General features: G+C 44.5%; 1 protein-coding gene across 1 annotated transcript; it reads right to left on the bottom strand.

The window, feature by feature from the left end:
* Positions 1-10,371: 10,371 nt before the first annotated feature.
* Positions 10,372-11,334, bottom strand: LOC138528189 (olfactory receptor 56A4-like). The gene has a single exon (XM_069639641.1). The coding sequence runs from the start codon at positions 11,332-11,334 to the stop codon at positions 10,372-10,374; it is 963 nt and encodes a 320-aa protein (XP_069495742.1).
* Between the last annotated feature and the right edge of the window lie 12,901 nt (positions 11,335-24,235).

Genomic DNA, 24,235 nt, shown 5'->3' with positions numbered 1-24,235 from the left:
TGCTCGTGAGGTGTCCATTCTCATTCCTGACCGAACAAAACTTGATCCTGTGAACTGTGGTTTATGGGCGAAACGGCTCCTTCCAACAAGTCCGCGTCAGACAGTTCTTCTATTTGGGATTGTTCCTTAGTCAACGATTTTTGGAAGAATCTGGCCACTGTGCTTACAAAACAGGTCTTCGTTTTTAGTCTGGGGATGATCTTGCGTAACACTCTTTTGTTTTGTAAACTTGTGTTCTTTTTCTGAGTCGCTTTCCCCATCAATGGCAGTGTCTTTGTTGTACTACCCCTTTGTTTTTTGTGAGGGTTTTTTTGTGTTTTTTGCTGGGGTTTTCATAGTTGGTGTCGCACTGCAAGCAGAGTGTAATTCGTTACGCACAGGTGGGGCACAGGTTTTGGAAGGATTGTTTTCACCAATTTCGTTCCCCATTTATGAATTCACTGCTTCCTTGTTTTTTCCCCTGGATAATTTGTATTTTCTTGTGTTGCAGATTCATCAAGAGAGATTTTATTATCTGGGCTCTTCAGATCCGGCCCTGTCATCGAAGGATGTATCTCTATAGTAATGCTTATTGGTGTTTTTGGATATACTATAGGCATTGTTAGCGCAGCATGGGGGGTTTCAATGTGAGCGTTGATGTCTGTGTCTTGTTGACTAACATTGGGCGGCTCAGCAAAAGCGGGTACCTCCCCCTCCTCCTCCTCGGCTTCTGGGAGGCTCTCCTGCTGTATGTGCGCCTCGCCTGCCCCAACTGACGGCGCTTCTCCCTCCACCCTTCCCCGTTCAAGTTCACGTTCCACAGGGGTCACTCCCGTGCCCCCCTCACCACTTCCCCCGCAGCTTTCCCAGATGCTTCCCCGCCCTCTGGGAGTCACGGGAGTCGCGGAAACCCCAACGGCTTTGTCGGCTCCTCCACAGCGAGCCCGCCATTTGGACCCTCCTCTTCCCCCTCTCCCTCATCCGGTAAGTGGGGCACAAAAGTCTTATGGGTCGCTAGGGGAGTTTGGGGAATCTCTTGGGTGTCGAAATCCACTGCATGAGTTGTCGCGGTCATACGTTTTGTTTGTTGGCATGATGGGGGAGTCTACAAGGGAAGAGTAACGGAGCTGTTTGGGCTCGTTATAAGGAGTCTAGAACCAAGTTGATCCATACCTGCAATTTGCTGTGTGCTCGTCGATGTTGCAGATGTCGCAGAAACAGTGCGACATTGGCGAGGTGGATTTTTCAAGGGGCTCTTTAGATCCAAGCCAGAGTCTTCTCGACTTGACCGTTGACTTCGTATACGACACCCAGCGTCCTCCATTCTTAGAGGGGCACACACTGCCCCACACTTCCGCAGACTGCCGCAGATTGCTTCCAACCTCAGCTTCCAAACTCCGCGTCCGTTCCACGGTATGAGATGGATTATGTAGGTTGTCTCCGCCCACAGGCACCAGTAAAGCTAGAAAAAAGACTGGAAACACACAGTGACTGCCGCAGAATGCTTCCAACCTCAGCTTCCAATCTCTGCGTCTGCTCCATGGTATGAGGTGGATTATGTAGGTTGTCTCCACCCACAGGCACCAGTAAATCTAGAAAACAGACTGGAAACACACAGTAACTGCCGCAGATTGCTTCCAAACTCAGCTTCCAAACTCCGCGTCTGCTCCACGGTATGAGGTGGATTATGTAGGTTGTCTCCATCTACAGGCACCAGTAAAGCTAGAAAAAAGACTGGAAACACACAGTGACTGCCGCAGACTGCTTCCAACCTCAGCTTCCAATCTCTGCGTCCGCTCCATGGTATGAGGTGGATTATGTAGGTTGTCTCCACCCACTGGAACCAGTAAAGCTAGAAAACAGACTGGCAACACACAGTGACTGCCGCAGACTGCTTCCAACCTCAGCTTCCAAACTCTGCGTCCGCTCCGTGGTATGAGGTGGATTATGTAGGATGTCTCCACCCACAGGCACCAGTAAAGCTAGAAAACAGACTGGAAACACACAGTGACTGCCACAGACTGCTTCCAACCTCAGCTTCCAAACTCTGCGTCCGCTCCGCGGTATGAGGTGGATTATGTAGGTTGTCTCCACCCACAGGCACCAGTAAATCTAGAAAACAGACTGGAAACACACAGTGACTGCCGCAGACTGCTTCCAACCTCAGCTTCCAAACTCTGCGTCTGCTCCAGGGTATGAGATGGATTATGTAGGTTGTCTCTGCCCACAGGCACCAGTAAAGCTAGAAAACCGACTGGAAACACACAGTGACTGCCGCAGACTGCTTCCAACCTCAGCTTCCAAACTCTGCGTCCGCTCCGTGGTATGAGGTGGATTATGTAGGTTGTCTCCACCCACAGGCACCAGTAAATCTTGAAAACAGACTGGAAACACACAGTAACTGCCGCAGATTGCTTCCAAACTCAGCTTCCAAACTCTGCGGTATGAGGTGGATTATGTAGGTTGTCTCCATCTACAGGCACCAGTAAAGCTAGAAAACAGACTGGAAACACACAGTGACTGCCGCGGACTGCTTCCAACCTCAGCTTCCAAACTCTGAGTCCGCTCCGCAGTATGATGTGGATTATGTAGGTTGTCTCCACCCACAGGCACCAGTTAAGCTAGAAAACAGACTGGAAACACACAGTGACTGCCGCAGACTGCTTCCAACCTCAGCTTCCAAACTCTGAATCCGCACCGCGGTATGAGGTGGATTATGTAGGTTGTCTCCATCCACAGGCACCGGATAAACTAGAAAACAGACTGGAAACACACAGTGACTGCCGCAGACTGCTTCCAACCTCAGCTTCCAAACTCCGCTGTCTGCTATAACCAACTGCATTGAGTCATTCTGTGTCTCTAAAGAAATTGACGTGGTCCTCATGGATGATTTCAATGCGGAATGCCTGGATTCTACTTGGTACAACTTAGTTTATGCAAGGCAATACACGCAGAACGCCAGAGTGAGGGGCAGATTGGTACGTTCTTTCCTGGATAGATGACATTTAAGACCACTGAATGGTATAATAGATTGTGATACGCTACCAAAATTTACCTGGGTCAATGATAACCATCGTTCAACTCTAGATTCCATTTTTGTCTGAGACTCTCTACAGAACCAAGTGTTCATGCTCTGGATATTAAACACTCCCAAGAGAGTGATCATTCACGCTTAGATTTATATGTACAGCATATAATAATGGGAGGACTATACTTAATTCCCCTCTCCACATTGAGATCAGACCACGTGACCACTCAGTAATATGCCACCCTAAAATTGCTGACCGCTTCAACAGGAAAGTAGAACAGAAGCTTTTGGTGGGACATTTCGCTGATAAGTCCCCTGATAGGTTTGGTTCCCAACTACAGTCATGTATATGGTCCAATTTACCAAGCCAATACATGGTCTAATACACCTATCTGTGCTGTTTAATGAGAGTGCATACTCTGAGCTTTCTCATAAGTATAACCTCGCTATCAGCTTAAGAAAAAGGAAGCTTCAACAGAATATTAGGCAGGCAAAGAAGTTGGGACCCGCCACTTCAGAGTCGATAAAGAAACTGAGACAGACTTACCACAATTGGCTGAGAGTGCATAGGTATTAACTAATGCAAAAAGACACATAGTGTATGCTATCTACACTCAATTCAAGCAACCTAGCTAATTTTTGGTGATTGATTCAAGGTCATACAGCCCACATATCTTTGTAAGCACAGCCAATTTCGGAATCTGTTTGGGTGGTCCACTTTAACATCTTATATGACAGTCTTCGGGGAACAAATGTCTCTACTATGGCTCCCAATTCACCATTGCCTTATAGTGGCGCTTGGGAGACCTTGAACATTGATACAGAGGACATAGTGTGGACAATCAAGAAGGCAAAAAAATCTAATGCTCCGGGACCAGACGTCTAACAAATCTTACTTTTAAATTGGCTCCTTCGCTATGGGCTGAGGTCCTATTGCTTCTGTATTCCAAAATACTGACGCTTCAGGTATTCCTGCCCACTTGGAAGGAGGCAATTGTTGTAGTGATCTTTAAAAAGGGAGATAGAGCACATCCTGTTAACTACCGCCCAACTCCTTACTAGATGCTTCATATAAAATCTTCTCAAGATTAATTTTGTGAGACCTTGAGCGCTGGGTGGAGGAGTCTGGGAAATTTGATACTAACCAATCTGATTTTAGAAAATGTGCTAATACATCACTTAACTGCTTTTTTATGCGCTTACTAATGAAGCAACGGTTTTATCAAAGAGTACTCTGTATGTTGCCTTTTTGGACATTACAAAGGCATTTGACTGTAGAGACCGAGTCTGTTTATGGAAGATGATGAGGACTGGGGCTGCCCTGAATATCTGGTCAGTATTTTGGAACACTTGCACATGGACATCTGCTAAAGGTTAAGTTTGTACCAAAAGGGAAATATCACTGAATGGACCTATGCAGCACATGGTCTTCGTCAGGGCTGCATGTTAGTTCTGTTTCTATTGAATCTATATATCCTAGGGATAGGTGTGGCCCTGACCGATACCATCAGAAACCCTCCAAAAATGGATTCAACTAAACTGCAATGTTTGCTTTATGCGGATGATACAATCCTACTTGACTATAACGCAGTGGAACTGCAAACTTCCCTGACGGCCATTGATTACTATTTTAAGGATTTGGGGCTACACATTAAATTAACTTCCCCAAATCTAAGGTAATTGTCATGAATCAGCAAAAGCCATTGTCAGGCAGAGGACCTTTTTCTTGGTTTATTGATGGCCATAAACTGGAGGAAGTGACAGCATTTAAATATCTGGCCATATCCTTTAACTCCAAGAGATCAGAGCGACTGGCAAACCAGGCCCTTGAGCTCAAGCTGTTTCGGCCGCTTCCCAATTTCGGGCTGTGGATAATAAATTTGATCAATTCTCTCTTGCTGCAGTATTAAAAATGTATAATTAAATCCTGGTTCCGAGATTGATCTATGGAGCTGAGGTGCGGGAAGACGGTTTGGTGTGGGCAAAAGTTGAAGCCACTATTTGGAAGCAGGTTCTTAATCTCCCATTGTGTGTTCCTTTGGCCACAATTTGACATAACTTGGGCTTTCTTTCACTGGAAGCCATGATCTCCTGGCATAAATTACAGCTTCTATGCATTTCCTACGGCCGGTAGTCTGTTTAAACAATTAAATATCTATTAAATAACTCAATGTATTAAGGGGTACATGAAAATTCTTATGACAAATGATTTGCTTCTAGCTGTCTTGGAATATACCCCTATTAAGGTCAGGAGGAACATTTATGAAACTGATTGGATAACAAACAGAACCTGGTTAGAAACATATCAAATATTTGAACATTTTGTATTTGATATTAAAGTGTTTAATACAACTCAGAATTGCCTTCTCAGACATCCCGCTAAGAACTCAAGGTCTTTCTGGGTAGGTTTGAAGCTAAATCTCCTCCTGACCAAGGATGTATTAGGTATGCACAGCAAATTAGCAAAGCCTGATCAATCTTGCCGGTTTGCTCTAATGCAAAGGAAACTTTGAAACACATAACTATAGTATGCACTGCACTTTTTGATTTTTGTAATCTTATTTTAAAAATAGGCTGCTTTTATCTTATGAACATTTGTGCTGGGCTTTACTTGTTGAACCAAATGATCATTTAGTGATCTCTATAATGAATTTTCTAAAAGATCTTTTTAGTCTTGTTTGATATGATAAATTATTGTGTTATTGTGTGATATTTTTGTAACTCTGATTTTAATTTCTGCAGTATGTATTGTTCTGCAATGTGTAATATTGCTGATCAATATATGTTTGTACAGTTTTGTTGGGCAAAGCTAAATCACACAATAAATACATGTTAAAATAAATCCCACTATGGCATTTTTGGAAACTGACAAGTGGAATGTCAGTAGTCTAATCAATGATATTATTGCACGTAATCAAGCGGCCCGTCCTACAGTCCATCATAAATATCAGGGTTTGGTCCTTTGTGACATTGTGTAGTGAAATAAAAGCTTTTCGAAAACATCTTCAAATGGGATTTTTGGATAAACTGAGATGCATCTCTAATTTGGGAACGCAATATAAAAATCGGATGCGTCACCATAAAACTAGTCTGAATAATGGGGATTTTTTTTCTCTTTAATAAAGTCTCATGACAATCATAAATGTTGGCATTATTACAGAAAATACTTGGCAGGTGTTATTCCACTGGTTTTGAACCCCATCCCTGAGGAGAAATGGGTCCCTTATATCACCAAGAATCACTTAGCCATCCAAGAAACTGAGACAGCTATATGCCCTGCTAGTATTTGTAAACTAAGTCTGGAGGGGTTTGAGTAATGCTGATGGCTATAAATAAACTTAAGGGTTCTCGTGCCCCTGGACTGGACAGACTTGCCAATATTGTCATCAAATTAGTCTCGAATACTGGCCCAAGTTATTGGCTGTGGTTTTTGCCGAGATTTTGGTCACCGGGGAAATACCAGCCATTGGGAAAAAGTGTATTATAATCCCTGTGTTCAAAAAGAGATGCAGGACTGATCCTGTGGCCTATAGACCGTTGGCCATGACTGATTCTTGTAGTACAATTTTTGCTGGTATATTCCTGAGAAAAACTGAATCTTTGGGTGAAAAACTGTGTCCCCTTTCCAAACGGGCTTCAGAAGCGGGTTTAACGCCTTGCACTATATTTGGACCTTAAATTACATCATGGCAGAAACCATCCACCACTCGGGAAGGAGAGTCTATGCCACAGTGACTATCCCTATGCATTTGATAGGGTTTCCCATCCTAGGCTATGGGATAAACTGCTGTCATAGGGCATTGTCTGGAACTTGCTGAACTTTATCACTTCTCTCTACATGGACAGTATGATATCAGTCCGCCTTGATTCAGAAGGTCATTCAGGTCCCATTAAAGGTAAGTTATGTTTGAAGGAAGCTTGAATACTTGCACTTTTGCTTTTCAACCTGTATATGGCAGACATGGATAGGGCAGTGCGAACAGCTTGTAATTTTCCCCCCTCATGTGGTTGGCATATGCTGGTGATACCATTCTGTTGGATCAAACGCTCATAGGTTTGCAACACTCCATCAATGCACTTGCCAATTACGCAACCATAAATAACATGAGGATTAACATCTTGAAAATCACAGTAATGGTATTTGACAAAATACATAGTAAATTTCATTCAGATGGACCTTGCATGAGGTTAAACTGGAAGAAGTTAAATCTTACATTTACATTGGCACACCTATGGTTCCACTCCTAACATTATTTTTGTAGGTAACCATGTCTGCCAGACAGTAAGGAAGAAATGGACAGTTATTCATAATCTCTTTGCTACAAATGGAGGACAGAACATCCAAGGCTTTAGGGATATACATATAGGAGACCAGAATTGCCATGTATTAGAATCTTTACCCTCAAACTCGTTTTCTTGGCTGGACTGTTTGAGGGAAAACTGCTTCGTTCGTTCCTGGGTGTCACCCAAGTGGTTCCAGTCGAAGCCTTACAGTGTGAATTTGGCCTTTTTTCACTCAAGGCCAGGTGACTGGTATGTAGAGTGGAATTCTTTGTGACTCTTTGCAGGGCTGAAAGTAACCCCAGTAAATTCCTCTATATTTTCTCAAGCAAAGTCATTGGTGAAGTACAGAAGACCTTATATATTAATCTAAGGAACTCAGCCAGGATATTCTTGGACTCCATTGGTCTAACTCTTCCTAATGAAAACACCTATCCTATATTCTCCTATGAATTAAAGAAGACAACTCTCACTTGGGATCGTGCACAGAATTTGAGTAAATTGGCACAAAAGAAAAGATACATAGAATATACTCATCAGGGCTTTAGCATGCCGTGCTCCTATCTAACGAAGACTTGTACGAATGAAGAGAGATGTTTCATTAGCTATCTACATTTTAATATTCACCCAACTTTCGACTACAATGCTGCCTTGAAGGCTAAAGGCAGTAATGAAAGACTATGCCGGCTGTGTGGTATGGCAGCTGAATCTAGTAGACATCTTTTAACGCAATTTAGCTCATTAAATGAAAAATAAAGGTTAAGTAATGGAGGATTTGTGCATAGCTCTCAGATCTTTGATTCAGATCAATTTTGCAGTATGATCCTAGATGGAGAATCGTTAGTCATCACAATAGCAGCTTTTACTATTTGGAAAACGATAATTAAAACTTGTGGAGACCAATTGTGATAGGTTGTTGATATTAAGGGTGAGCCATATCCGGAACATTTGAATCTGCTCAATAATGATCTTTATGAACTTTTTTAAAGAGGTGTGAAGTGATGGAAGGTAGATGAATTTGCTTTTAAATCTTATCTATTTGATGAAGATGAATTGTATTTCTAATGAAGTGTATTTGTAATATAATGTTCTACTTTTTAGGATGCTTTATTGCTTGTATTTGATTAACATGAATGTATTTATGATGAATTGTATTTGTAATGAATATTTTACTGTATTTTAACAAGGTTATGTATGTCTGTTTAATATAGTTTTAAAGGTAGGTTTTGTCTAACCAAAATAACACTTGAACAGAAAAAAAGAAGAAAAAAAGAAATCTAACCTATGATCTGCCTAACTTATTAACTGACTTGATTACATCTATTTTTAAGAGTGTTGTCGAAAGGTTTGAGCAATGTCAGTATACATGTGGCTTATAATGTATGACCCATTCGATATTGCCATCTAACATACTCACATTATTCTCAGGCACTTCTATCTTAGCTTACATTCTACAAGGTTGTGATTTGTCCACATCTGGCCTGTTTCCAGGCTGACCTATCTCTGTAACTGATTTAATTTCCAAAGCTGCCATTTGGTTTCCCTCTATGAGCATCCTAGCTTCTTATGCTTATTGGGGCAGAGTGTAACTTGATGATTGCTTCCAGTATGTATTGTTCTGGAGCATACAGGTCACCTTGACACCAAGCGGGCTGCTTGCAGCTTTCAGTGTTGGTGTTTGGAAGGCCATCCACAGCTCCTTCAATATTGCACATTGTTTCTTACTGGAGAAGGGTCTGAAAGAGGAACTGTTTAAGCTCTTCTGGATCATTTGGAACGCCCGGGTCTGGGAAGCTCTGCTCTCAAGCTGCCCTATCCTAGTCAGCAGGATCAAATTACAGGAACTTTGCAACGGTTTGCACGGTATTGAAAATGTATCTTTTTCTGCACTACAGCAATTTTTCACTAGTGCTAAAACCAATCTGTATCAGCACTAGGACAAACTTTGCCCTGATGAAAAGATGTGCTGAAAATGTATCTTTTTTGCACTATGGCAATGTTTGCCTTGGTGCTTGTACCATACCAACATGAACTTGTCATGGTGCAAAGGATTTCTAATATGTCCCAGTGTTTTTAGAAATAGGGCAAACATGGTCCTAGGGAAAATTCTGTTTAAACTTGCACTTGAAAATAGGACAAACATTGTCCTAAGGCAAACACTGTGTAAACTTGCACATGCACTACTGCCAAATGTCTTCAATCTGGGCCCTGAAATCCATGAAATTGTTTCTTCAAAAGCGTGTTAATTGATTGAACAAAGTAGTAGCTCCTTGTCCCATGAGTGAGACAATAATTTGATTGGCAAATGTTTATAGAGGGAACTGAAAAGTATTTTTCCCTTGAATTACACAGAGAGAAAAATGTCTGCCCAACAAATCCTTAATTGAGTTCTTTTATCTTCTTATATGTTGTTCATTTGTTATAGTGCTACATTGATACCCGTTTACTTTAAATAAGTAAGGGCATTCTTCCTTTCAGAAGGTTTAGGCCATTTGAATTCTAAGGCACAAGGTTTATGTGATTGTTAAAATGATGGCTATTAGAGACGCCACAAAATGATATCACTGTGATCATTGGTTTATCAATGAGTACGGCAGGATTACACAGGACATTTCTAGGATCTTTTTGTAAACAATAGGCACAAGGGGACTTAAAGAAACAGTCAGTACGGGTATAAGTAAAATAAGCACTTACTGAACAAACCAGAAATACAAAACAACACTATCAGATGAGACCTAAAATCAGACTGCAATCTGTTATTAACCTCATAATAGTTAAGTGAGTTGTCCTGGAAGACCAGAGGTGTTGTGTTCTCCCAACACCCAAGCCTATTGGCTGAATTCTAAATGGCTAAGGTTCAGACAATAATTACTGCTGTTTGTGTATTGTGCTACACAATGGCTATTTCAATGTTGCCTCTTTCATTACTGCTGCAAATAGCAGGAATGCGTATTTCTTAATTCAATAGCAAACATTAACTGCAGTTGTGTCTAGGTCTGCTGTGTATCCTTCGGTGGTGGCGGGATGCATCACAAAGTGTTGATTGTCCTCTTGACAGTCCCTCCATAAAACTCGTCAAGGGTTCACTTTTCTATCAGTTGAGAGCATCCGTTCCCTATCATCTTGACTATGCCCTGTTTGATCTCTTTGGTCCTCACACCATAGACTATGGGGTTCAGGGCTGGCGGGACCAGGTGGTGGAGGACATTGAGCATGATTGAGACATCAGGTGGGATTACTTTCTCCAGTTTGTTTGTGAAAATCAAGACTACCATAACAGAGTAAAAAAAAGAAATCAAAATTAAGTGAGATGTGCATGTGCTGAAAGCTTTAGTTGCTGCTCCCCTTTCCTGGAGTTTTCCTACAGCCCGGAGAATTTGACAGTAGGAAAGAGTAACTAGGATGAGGTCACTTCCCAAGAGGCCAAATCCTATGGCCAGCTGGAACACAGTGTTGATGCTCCTGTCACTGCAGGCAAGGGCAGTCACAGCTACGTTGGTACACAGGCAATGTTCAACAACACTTTGTGAGCAGTACTGAAGGCGGCTAGCCAACAATGGAAGAGGCAAAAGCAATAGTGCATTTCTGAGCACTATAAACACTAGGGCTTTTGCAACAAAACAGTTGGTGATGATGGAGGAGTACCTCAGGGGGTTGCAGATGGCAGTGTAGCGGTCATAGGCCATGAAGAGGAATGTTGCAGATTCCATTCCCAGGAAGCAGTTCATGATGTACATCTGAGTGAAGCATCCTGACAAGGCGATGACCTTCAAATTGAAGCAGAGGATGCCCAGGATTTTGGGAACCGTGGCTGTGCACAAAACCAGATCAAGGACTGAAAGAACAGTGAGGAAGAAGTACATGGGCTCGTGGAGGCTCTGCTCCCTTCTTATGACTGCCAGGATTGTAATATTGCCAACAACAGCTACTAGAAAGAGAAGTGCCAGAGGAATGGAGAGCCAATGCTGCCAACTCTGCAGGTTTGGGAAGCAGATCAGCACAAAGTGTGGAATTTGATAGGCATACGTTGTGTTAATAGTGATCATACTTAATGCACTGCCCCTTCAGCATCTGCAGAGTGAATCAGAAAATGAAAAGGGCATGTAGTTATTTGTTAGATGCAAGGAGATGTTCTGTACATTGAATGCTTATTTCTTTCAAGATTACATCATGTGTTAGTGCCGTGTCCAGAGCAGATAGCACTGAGATACATCCATCTCCACCCTCTCACCCACTAGTGACTGTTGCTTGTGCTCTCCTACCTGCCTCCAAGATGCTTAGATCTTCTTGATTATCCAGAGAATAACCGTTTGGCCATCTGCCAAGTGTCACATGATCCATAGGAGGAGGACCTTCAGCCAGGTGGTTGTGAGGTGCTGTTCACAAAGACTGCATCTTGTTTGACTATTTGCTGGGTCATCCTCTTCACCACTATAGCAGACTCCTTGCAATCACATAGGATGGCAGCCAAGGCCCTTGGAGTTACCCCGAATTAGTGAGAAAAGTCAAATATGTTCCCACAATATGTGCAACCTTAACAACTCCTCAGTCATATCTTTTCAGAGTGCATACCTGAAGGAAACCAAGGACAGATGTATACATATTTTAAATGTGCTGGACATCAATCAATAGATGGCATAGAAATGTGTGAATGTCAGCAACCATGTGAGTTAAAGTTCACTTGTCATTAAGATTCCAAGATTCCTTCCAAGATTCCTAAAGAATTTAAGGAGCTGCACTCTTTGACAGGGTAAGAGGCATGACCCTGTCAGGGGGCAACAGGGACACTAGACCCTGAGCCCACTGAGTGTGCCTGGTATGGCTCAAAGGTCGGTACCACTGTCAATTGCACCGTGCATTCTAGTCACTTGGGCGGAGTTCTTTCTTGCTACTTGAAGATCACCAGTTCCCAGAATTGAACACACAAGCATGGCAGTACACAGTGCAGCCAAGCGGTGATGCTGGCCACAGCTGTCTCTCTTCTGGCACCATCCAGACTGCTGGAAGGAACACTGACTTCCCAGGGCTGACGGAAGGAGATGTGAGCCGTGAACACAGACCAAGCCAGGCCACAGCAGCTCCATGAATATGGTGAATGAAACAGGGGTGGGGCAAAGTGGGAGGGAAAGAGAAAGAAGGTGTGGGTAAAAGAGAAAGAAGGAGACAAGAAAAAGTTGCAGTAGGGGCGGTCGGTGAACATGAAGAAGCAGAAGGCAGTACATAGAGAAGGGAGGAGTGTGAGAAGGGTGGGAGGGACATAGATGTGGAGTGTGAGAGGTGGGAGCAGTAGGAGGAACAGTGATAGAGAGAGAGGATTGGAGGGACAGAGAGGCTGGCAGAGACACAGAACGAGTAGGGGGGGTGGAATTGCCATCTGCAAAGGTGTAGAAGCCCAGCATTTTTTACCAATTAATAAAATGATGGGGTACTTCCATCTAGGAACCTTCAGTTTTGACAGTCGGAAGGGCATTCCCAGCTCCTTCAATGTTCCACACTTTTTCTGACTGGTGCACTGTTCGAAAGCCGGGGTGCGAAGAGCTCAGTCCTCAAGCTGCCCTCTCTTAGTCAGCAAGATATGTCACCAGATTACAGGAACTTTGCACCGGTGCAAGTGAATGTTTGCACAGTGTTGAAAATTCATATTTTCTGAAATACAGCAATTTTGCCCTGGTGCTAGCACCACTCTGTAACAAAACTTTGCCCTGGTGCAAAAATATATAGAAAATGTATAATTTTTGCACTATAGCAATATTTTCCTTGGTGTTTATACCATGCCAGAGTGCACTTGTTGTGGTAGAAAGGTTTCCTAATATGGCCCAGTGTTTTTTTTTAAATACAGAAAACCGTGCCCTAGTGCTAATACTGTGTGATCCTGCACTTGCACCAGTGCAAGATGTCTGTAATCTGAGCCCTGCAAGCCATCACTTTCTTCAACATATCATGAAGCGTTCCACCAGCTTGATGGTCTCGTGGTCAGGTGGCGGAGAGGCTTAGAAGTACCAAACTTGGAAGTAAGTCCACATTCTGTCCATGCCATCTTCATGTAAGATAATACTAAGTTGGTCCCTTGATCTAAAACAACCTCATTGGGGTATCCATCTGTTCCATCACTACATGTCCCTCATCCACCAATAGTGCTTACGTTGAAAATTGATATCCATCTTTATAGAATTACACCTCAAGTCTCACCCAGTGCAAAATATTTTTTCATCGTTCATCAACTGTGACCTACCATCCAAAACAAACATTGTCAGGAAGAATCAAACAGGACAGTACCAGTGTGTGCTACTCTGCAAAGTCAAGCCTTTCACTCTTGCCCAGAGTTCCTGAACAGCTGTCCAAGCTTTGGTCCTCTCCGAACTGGGCAGAAGCAATGCCCTACACTCAGGAGTCCCAGATGCAACCTTTAGTTCACTGAAAGCTGGCCAGGATGCTGCACTATGCCTCATTACAGGACAGAGAAAATTCAACCGCATCACCCCCAGCCTCAAGGAGCTGAACGGACAACCACTTCAAGCTTGCATAATTGTTATGACAGCCACCTCATGTACAAAGCCACCACAATCAAAACTCCACCAATGCTCTCCATGAAGCCATGATAAAAGCAGACTGAAACAGTGTACGGCAAAAGTGAAAAGAAGTTACCAATGCTTATATGTCTGGCCCACCCCCTTCATATAATTCATAAAGAGATGGAAAACACTTCTCTTCAAAGAACATCTCACCAATTAGTCCAGTCAACACTATTTCTTCATTCCTGATCCTCCTTCTCCATACCCATTCCAGATAACTGTGACACCCCTGCACCTTACCTCTAAATTCCCTGGCTGAATTTCTTATGTACAGTACTCTTTCACATCCCAGCTAGCTCTGCACTTTATAAATCCCATGTATGCATAATCAGGCAAGCCAACTCCTGTAAATATCCCAGAAAGAGATTGATAAACTGCAAAGGCATTGACTGGCCTCATGGTCATGACCTTAGAGTAACTAGATGTGATTTCTGCAACCACAAAGGTGAACTGGTTATGCATGATAGTAGGCAGTAAATGTGACCCGTGTTGCTCCCGATGTGTTCAAACCACAGGATGCTTGCTTTAATCACACACAAAAAAGTAAGATTTAAACTTAAGACTTAAGAGTTATGTACTATGGAAAGATGACTCATGCATCACCACATGTCTAGGCCAAATTAAAATCCATGTCCAAAGGATACTGCATGCAGGACCAATCAAGGGGGAACCATCATTTTGGGGACAGTCACATAACACATATGCTATAGACTAAGGGCGGAGAATGTTACTATGCATGATCACTCATCACTTTAGGCCATTCCACTGGTTCATATTCTACTACTCGCTTAAAAAAAACATTCAGCCACTCACCTGATTTTACTCACACGAGTGCTTACAGGATTCTCATTGTGACAGTGGGTTCCTGAGTGTGCATTTAGTTTGTCATGTGGGTCCAGAACCATGCTCTTGAATCCTGGAAGGTGATGGATTCAGAGACTGCTGACCCATGTCTGATTGTGTTCTTGAATGGAACATAACCATAATATTCACAAGAGTGCACGCTGTATATTACATGTACCCATCAGTGACAATCGTCTGAGTTAAGATGTCACATCAGATCATCGCTCTGTCAGTGGTGCGGCATGTGAATCTAGCTCAGGATCAGGATATCGTGACACACACTCACACACGTACACACAAACACACAATAGTGGCCCTTACATCTATCATAACTTGACACTGTAACTTGTTTCATATGTAAGCAGCCATGCACTGCCCATTGGGATTCGGAGACAGACTTAAGCGCTAAAGATGTTGAACCTGCCCAGAACTCCCTGAAATGGGACCAACAGTTTTTACTATCACTAGTTTTCAAGATTTTAAATAAGGTCAACCAGATGTTATTGTTTAGGGAGTGCATTCCCTGGGTCAACCAATTTTTATAGTGAGTTGTTAAGAAAGTCAGTTTAGCTTTTTTTTTTATTCGGGGAAAGATGGTGCAGTTTTCTAATCCGTGCCCTGTCCTCACAGAAAATAATCTTTCTACGCAGAATGGCGGGATAAAATTTAGAGAGATTTACTTTGCTTGCCCCACAGTTGGAGTATAGTCCCTGGGCATCGATACAATCCAACACGTTTTTTTTACAATCAGCTCGACATTCCAATCATGCAAGGCCAGCCAGGGTTCTAAACAATCTTTGTTCCTTGAAATCAAGTTATTAATATTTAGTACCCGGCGAGAGTCAAGCAGAATGCAACAAGCATTCTGATTGGCTCTCACCTGGTCGTTACTCGGCCGAGAATCCTTCGATTCTCGCCGGGATTCCAGCCGCCTTGTCCTCGGCGGGGGGTGTGGCAACCCCTCAGCCAATGAGGAGGCTCAAAGCAGGGCCATCCCCGCTCCAAGCCTCCCCACAGCTGAGAGGCTGCCTTCGTCCCCCGCCGGGGGCTCGGGTAAGGCTTATTTTTATTGTTTTTTTTTTCCCTTTCCTCCCTCCTCCCTGCCCTCTCCACCCCCACTTACCTTCTTGCTCCTTTGTGTCCGGTGGGGTGCGATGGCAGCCTCCAGCTGTGTGGAAACTCGGAGCGGAGCTTGAGGCTTCCATCGTCCCCCATCGGGGACGCAGGTATGTTTTGTTTGTTTTTTTTTTCTTCCCCTTCCGCCTTCCTAACCCCACTTACCTTCTGCTCCTTTTTTTTCGGGAGTGGATGCGCTGGGAACAGAAGACTTCTGTTCCCAGCGCGTCTGCTCCCGATGGTCGGCATGGAAAGGGAAAATGGACTCCGTTTTTCCTTTCCCGGCGGCCATTTTCTTGGTCGTTTCTTTTTTTTTTTTGTCCTGAAACGCCCAGCGTTTCGTGACAGAAAAAAATGCTTTTAGTGCCCCGGTCACACAGATATTGCAGGCCGGAGTACTAATAGGTATATGACCCCTGCGGCAGGGGCATTACCGACTCTGGTAATGCCCCAGGGCCTTCATTAAGGGTCTATGGGACAAGGGGCATTACCTGAGTCGGTAATGCCCCCACCGCTCGCGTCAATTTGCTTTACTATTGTTATTTTTGGCAACCACATAACACGATTGCCATTATTAATTTGGGTACAGTTGTATAAAAGAGATAGTGTGTGAGTGCTCTATTCTGGTAGTCCAAGAAAGTGTGGCGTGGTCGCTGAGATCATTGGGGTCTATATTTAATGGGCCACAGCTTTTAGCCATTTTTGAGTTAACTACCACACGGTCTAAGTATGATTTGGAGCAGCCATTGGTCCTAGTGTAATTTCGGGGAGGTCAGGGTTTTTTCAAGGGATGCAAATCAAGTCGTTCCTGTTTAAGAAGTTTAACCATCCACGGTCAGTCCTGTCATTTCTGAGTGATTAGCTTGACTGATTCAATTCCAGACAAGTATCTAAGTGTAATCCTAAATGTGAATCATGTACATTGAGATCTCCCACAGGCAAGAGGTAGCTGTTCGGATGCTTTCTGTACCACTTTATAATGGTGTTTGAGATCACGTATTGAATTATAAGTGTAGCCTTACTATTTGTAGGATCATAAACATTATTCAGTAAGGTCCTTTCATAATGAGAAGCATAATCAGAGCACACTAGTTCTAATATGATACAGTCTTGAGCACCTATGGCCAGGCCGACACTCCGTCAACCTCTCTGTGAGTTTTTAGCTGTGCTGCAAAATGTATTGTAACCACCGATATTGAAGATGCTGGTAAGCCAGGTTTCCTGTAACAAAAAAAAGTCAGATGAAGTTAAAAGTCCATGTACCTGTGGCCGTCCGAGAAACGAGCGAAGACCTCTAGCGTTCCACGGTGTCCATGTTAGTATTGGTTCGGTAGCTTTATGTCAAATAATATTGGGTAATACTACATTGCAGATCCAATTCTCTGCCAGGTGTTTCTCTGGACAATAAATCATAGGGCTGGCAATGGAAGCAAATACAGAATAACGTTTGTAGCCGTGATTTTAAGAGCGAGAAGATAACTTGACCACAGCTTGCCGGTGTTTGTAGGCCGAGGTAAAGTCTGTTTCCTGCAAATTCTGAGTCCAAAACCAAAGGCTTCAGTTCCGCAGTGCATTGTTATAGCAGAGCCAGAATCAGAGGTGAGACGAATGATCGCCCAGTTTGTAATGCTGTCAAACTTAGGGAGTTCGATGCGGGTAATGTCAGTAGAGTTTATAATAGTTCTCCATGATAATTCTCCAGTTTGAAAAAGGGCTCCAATCCGTCAGATGGGTTACCTCTAATTTTGCCCATTTCCCCAAAAAGCTAGCATTTTCAGCGGTTGTGAGGATTTTCCTTGTCGTCAGAGTAGTACTTGATTTACTCTCTTTTACAGGCATCTTCTGAGGCAGTGCCAGGTTGGAATGGGCACTACTGTGAGAAATCCCAGCAGTAGCTGGCAGCTCAGATGCAGTTCTATTTTTATCAGTATCCTTTTCTATCAGGATGAATGTGTTTCTTGAGAAATGTTTGGGCTTCTCTAGTTCCGTACCCTCCATATCATGTGCTTCTGATACCTCAAACCATCGATCTAGCAGGCCTTGCTGTTGAACTTGCCTGACCGTACCTTCGCTTAGAGTAGGTTACACTATGGCCCTGAAAGGTGGTCCTATCCTAGCTGCAGACTTACAGTCTCTCACCGTTTCCTTGTTTTTGCGCATTGTGCATTTACCTTTCCTTCCATGCAATGTTGAATCAGATGGTGGATTTTTATTTTTTGTCAGAACGTTTGGGGAAGTGGGATCACGAGTTCCTTGTAGTCCCAATCATCAATGTCAGATGCTTGAAGGCTAATGTGATCTGCCTCCTGCATTTCCGGATGGAATGCTTGTGATGGAATACTTTTGTTCTGTAGTGAAGTCTCCTTTTTTTCCTTTTTTCCCTGATGGTAGCGTAAGGGCTCACTTGCAGATGTTCAGAATTCTCCAGAATGACGTCCACGCTCTTGACTATAATCTGTTTAAATTCCTTCTGCTCCTGCGCGGTAGTGGAGCACAGCATCATCAATGCTTCAACACTAGATGCAGTTGCATTTATTTAAGACGTGATTTCTGTATGATATGATATAAGTAATTTATGACACGACTGTGCACAAGTGTTTGTAAGCGCGACAAGACAAGGAGGGGGAAACAGAAGGAGGAAAAACAACAATCTTACTAGGCCTTGTGTCATTCATATTGTGCAAGTGCTGGGAAGAGAGGAGGGGAGAATTGCCAAAGGGGTCTGCGGGGTGAGGAGAAGTGCAGGTGACTCAATAAGTGCTGCTAGAGGGTGGCCCATAAGTGCATAGAGAAGGGACTCTAGGTTTACAGATACAGACCCTTAAGTCATGAGGGAGCCCGCAGGCAGTTCAAGGGCAACTGGACAGGCAGGAGCCTGGGCCTGAGTTCAGGGGTGGCCAGGTGTATCAGTGTGTGTAGCTACCAGGGACATTAGCAGGGGAGAGGAAGAGAGAAAGTGGAAGCAAAAAAGAAGGTCATGAGTTACTTCCAGAACCGGAGGTGGTTCTGCTCAAGTTTGAGAGAGGCAGGGAGGCTGTTTCAGAGGGAGGCTGCAGCAAGGAAAGAGATCTGCCCTCCATTCTCTGCTTGGAAAAGCATCTAACCCTCAGCGAATTGGAGGTGGATGAGCGGAGAGCTCACAAAGAAAGATGTTTAGGAGGAGAACGTTAGAGGTAGCGCGGTCCCAGGCCCCAGAAAGCTTTGTGGACGATGCAAAGGGTCTTGAATTTGATCCTTGCAGCCACAGGGAACCAGTGCAGAGATTTCAAAGCTGGGGACATATGATCTCTGGGCATGAGGCCAAGGACAAGTCTCACAGGCCTGTTCTGGATGAGTTGTAAATGTCAAAGAGTAGAGACTGGCAGATTTAGAAAGAGGCTTTTGCAATAGTCCAGCCTGGAGAGGACCAGGGCTCTAGAGACAGTGAGCTTCTGGTGGAAAGTGAGAAAAGGCAGAATACCTCTGTGGAGGTGCAGCTGGAAGTGTTACTACTTAGAGATGTCGGAGATGTGAGGCGAGAAGGAGTGGGTGGTGTCGAATATGACACCAAGGTTCTTAGCCTTGCAGGATGGTGTAGGTGGTGTAGGTGGAGGGCCCTGTGTGGGTGGCTAGAGGGGAAGCGGGAGGAGGGGTCCCAATGAGAAATATCTCAGTCTTACTGGCATTAAGGCAGAGATCGTTGGAGGTGCAACATTCCAGAATCGCAGACAGACAGTCAGGGATGAGTGAAAGATCAGAGGAGGCTGAGGGGAGCCTGAAGGAGATCTGAGTGTCATCTGCATAACACTGAAAGTTAGATGCCAAGTAATGGTTGAAGAGCCAGGGTGAGAGGTTAGAGGTCTGTGGAACACCACAAGTAGAGAGAAAGGTGGGAGAGAGAAAGGGCCCAAGTTGGACCTGTGAGGGTTGATTGAAGAGAAATGAGGTCAACCATGCTAGGGCTTGAGCCGTGATGCCCAGGTTGTCATGGAGACAATTGATCAGGATGGTGTGGTTTACCGTATCAAAAGCAGAGGATAGATCAAGGAGAATGAGGACAGAAGGAAGGTTAGAGTCAAGATAAGAGAGCAGGTCTTCACAGGTGTTCAGGAGAGCAGTTTCTGTTCTTCTGTCTGCTCCAAAGCCAGACTGGTGGTCATGGAGGCAGCCAACAGATTGAGTATGGAGAGTAAGCTGGGAGATGGCCAGCTTTTCCAGGAGCTTGCCCAGGAAAGGAGTGATAGAGATCGGACAGTAAATTGCCAGAGAGGAAGGATTGGCAGAGGGCTTCTTGAGGACGGTGTGCAAAAGGAGCACGTCCTTAAAGGGGGAAGGGAAGGTTCCAGTGGAAAAAGAGTGATTTCAGAAATCGGCCAATGCTGGAGCGAGAGTGTGACTGTGCTCCTTGATGGTTCTGGAGGAGCAGGGGAGCACCTGCTTTGACAAGACATTCATAGATCGGACCTGTCTAGAAAAATCGTCGGGGTGAACAAAGGGAAGGAGGAGAAAGGAGGAGGAGAGATGGCCGGAGGGGGGCCAAGAGTGGTGGAGGGAGAAGAAGAGGAGAGAGTAGACAGGATGTCCTGAGCTTTAGTGGTGAATTGAGAAGCCAGTGCCATGCAGACGGCTTGGGAGGGAACAGCAGGTGTGGAGACTGCAGCAGGATTGGCCAGCTCCTTGCAGATTTTGAAAAGTTTGGCAGAGATGTTAGAGGCTGCAGAGACGTGTGCTTGGATGTAAGCTCTCTTCTTGAACATGACAGTTAGGAGGTCAGTTTGTCAGGGGATGAGCCTGATATTCTCTGCTTCCTCTCAACCACCCAAAACTCTCGTTTAAGGGTGGCGAGGTCGGAATCACACCAAGAATTGCACCTGGATGTGGGCTTCAGACGGATCCTCATGACAGGGGAAAGGACATCAAGAGTGTCAGAGATTGAGAGATTCAGGTTGGAGAGGGCTGTGTCAGAGTGTGAGTCAGCCGCAGGTGAAGGAGGAGGAGAGGAGGTAGCGGCAAAAGCCTCCACTGACACAGCGCAAGAATATTAGCTCACCCTCCCTAGACGCTCTTGCCCGGTATTTGCTGATTCTATTGTGCACCTCTAGACATAGGCGCCTTGCAACACTGCTTTACGCCTATCTCGCCTGGTTCAACATCTTGATGTATATACTATGTAATATGTAAACAATGTAAAACTGCTTAACGACTAATTGCCTCTGTTCAGTCACTTCCGCAAATCTTGTGCAATATGTAATTAATCTATTATGTATATTAGCAAGTTTGTAATGTAAATATGTAACCTTGTGAACTAAGTTATGCACCCAGATGCCTAAGGGCTAGGTGAGCTTTACAAATAGACAAAATACAAATACAAATACGCTTCATGGGCCGGATGACCAAGAATGTGGATGGGGTCAGCTTCGCCTGGGGGACAGAGAGCGACAGGTGAGAGGAGAGAAGAAAGTGGTCTGTCCAGAAGAGAGGAGTGGTTAGAGGGTTACAGAGGGGGATGTCTGAGGAGATAAGAACTTCCAGGTTGTGCCCAGCAAAGGGTGTCAGGCCAGAGGGAAGGATAGAGAGAGAGAGACACAGAGATTGCGAAAGAGCCCATAGGAGGGGTTAAGGGCATCCATGTGGATGTGGAGGTCTCTGATGAGAAGTTGAGAGGTTGAGACAAGGAGAGAGGGAGAGGTTGGCCCACTTGGAGAGGATGAGGGTGACCTGACCAGGTGGCCTGTAGATGGTGGCCACAGTAAGAGAGGCCAGGAGAGATAGAGAACATGCAGACTAGGCAATGAAAGGAAGAGCAGGCCTGTGTAGGAATGATAGAAGCAGGGATCCACTTTGGGAAGAACAGGGCTACTCCACCTTCTGGATGATTGGTTCTGGGTTCAGAGAGGATCTTGCAGCCATCAGGGAGGTGAGTTTCGAAACTTGTGACACAGCTGGCAGTAAACCATGTCTTGGTGAGACCGAGGACATCCAGATCAAGTTCTTTTAGCAGTCGGCAGATGTCAGAGGAGTGGTTGATAGCAGTGCGAGAGTTAAGGGTAGCGTAATGGAGCACATTGCCACATTTGAAAGACTTCCGTGGAGGAGTACAGGCATGAGGTGCACCTTGCGGAGATGTTAGAGGTGCCCGAGCATGGGCAGAGTAGGAGGAAGGAGATGGCCGAATAGTCAGAGAGCAAGAAGAGGGTGCCAGAGAGGTGGTGGAGGAAGAAGGAAGCAGAGCAGCCAGAGAAGCAGAGGAGGGTGCCAGAGAGGTGGTGGAAGAGGAAGGTGGTGGAGGAGCCAGAGAGGAAGAGGTAGGGGTAGCAGGAGAAGGAAGTTGCTAAAATGTGGGAAGTATCTATCGAAAATGAGGAGATTGGGCTGAGGGCCCTAGACCAAGATGGTGCCATTCAGATAGACATAAATGATGGACTTGGAGGAGTGGGAGGGAGCCAGGAGGACCTCCCATAGAGTGCCACCATTAATGGGAGAGGAGATAAAAGGAGAGGGAAAATAGACCATATGAGGGGGTGCATAGGTGGGGAGAGGGAATGCCAAAGAGGATATCAGTGTGGGTCTGTCTGGAGGAAGCACTGGTGTAGGTATCCGTGATAGGGAGACCTGGGTTGGAGACTAGGATGTCCCTTTTGAGCTTCTTCCTACCAAACCTAGTGAGAGGGATAGGATAGAAGATAGAATAGCAGTTAGAGAAGATAGGGGAGACTGAGAGCACCATAGAGGCGTGTGAGGCATCGAGCTGGAGAAAGGCAGCCAAACAAGAGGGGGGTGGGCGGGTCTCAAACTAGGGACATCCAAAGGTTGGAAGGCAAGCAGAGAACTGGCACAGTGAGCACAGAGAACCAAAAACAATAATACATTCATTTAGCGGGGAGAACCTAAAGAGAAGGAGACAGTGCACTAAGTTGAATAATACAATAGAGACCATGTAGGGGCGGAAGTGAAAGGGGAAATGCAATACAGTACAATATATGCAGACACTAGTTACCCGGGGAACCTATAGGATTAAGAGAAATGCAACAACGTCCAAAAATACAATACAATGCAATAATCATAAGAACAATAGAGTATGAGAGGGGAATGCAATACAGTACAATATGCTCAACAAACTCCATCTACTTCCTCCTCCTCTGCCCACTCTCGGGCACCTCTAACACCTCCCCAGGGTGCACCTCATGCCTGTACCTCTCCATGGAACTCTCGCTCTGCTGTCAAACACTCCTCTGACATCTGCCGACTGCTAGAAGAACTTGATCTGGATGTCCTCGGTCTGACCGAGACATGGTTTACTGCCAGATCTGTCACGAGTATCCCTCAGGGAGCTAGAGGAGAAGAGGAGAATGCACAAAATACAACAGGTGTAGACAACTTGTCACAGCTAGGGGGGTCAGAAGGGGAGGAAAGAGAGGGAGAGAACAGACCAAAATGTGGGGAAAGTGCATCAAAGTAGTTGCAAGCCAGCCATGTACCTGATACATGATCCTTTCTCCGAAGGTCTGAGGCAAGACTCACAGCTGCATGTTGAATGCATTGGATCCTGGAGAGCAAACCGGCGGAAAATCCAGAAAGACAAGTCAAGTTCAGCCCCTACTATCAGTGTTCAGTGCTTCTCTCTGAGGGGTATTATTATTTATTTTCAATCTGATCTGGTAAAAACATCTGCCAGTAAATTCATGTACTTCTATTGCCAAAGTAATCAGATTATGAAATATAACTCAAAGGTACTTAACATTACTATAGAAAGGCAGATATTCTGCTAGGAGATCGGAGATATTGATGCATGATAAACAACAATGCCCTCTTTCCCAAATAAAATAACCTTTCTTTTCAGCTAAGACAGTTAGAATGAGATTGCCCTAATCGAGGAGTGAACATTATGTAAGCACTCCAGAAGAGGCAGAAGTTCACCCTGTATCCCATCAATCAGTGAGTGCCACATCTCAGAGCCATCTGTATAGGAATGACCATGCACAGGGTGCTACCTCAGAAATCCAAACAAAGGAGAGAGAAATAATCTGATAAGTGCAGGTCCCCACAATTGACCTCCCCAATGGCTGAGACAAATCTGTTGAGTTTGACCTATGATCTGTCAGTTAAACATGAGTGGAATCTTTTTAAGGCACATGCTGATATTTAGTCCCCCGATGACAATCTTTTAAGAAGAAGTGGTGGTCCGCAGTGCCCTGAATAGAAGATAGGGCCAGCAGAGCCCCACATCCACAGTAGCAAGGCGATCATCACATAAAACAAGCACTCAAGAGGGATTGACCGTGGTAGACCAGATTCAAGCACGTAAGCATAACAAGCATAATAGTGCGTAAACCATAGAATAACATTGGCTACTATGTGAAATACAGTACAGACCTATTAAGGGTAGTATTGTATACTTTAATAGTACTGATAAAGTGAGGTATCAAACATACAATCG

This window comes from Ambystoma mexicanum, chromosome 7q (assembly GCF_040938575.1).
Source record: "Ambystoma mexicanum isolate Mex_15411 chromosome 7q, UKY_AmexF1_1, whole genome shotgun sequence".
Classification (NCBI taxonomy): Eukaryota; Metazoa; Chordata; class Amphibia; order Caudata; family Ambystomatidae; genus Ambystoma; species Ambystoma mexicanum.
Note: the sequence above shows the minus strand (reverse complement) of the source record. Positions and strands in the feature narration are given on the sequence as shown.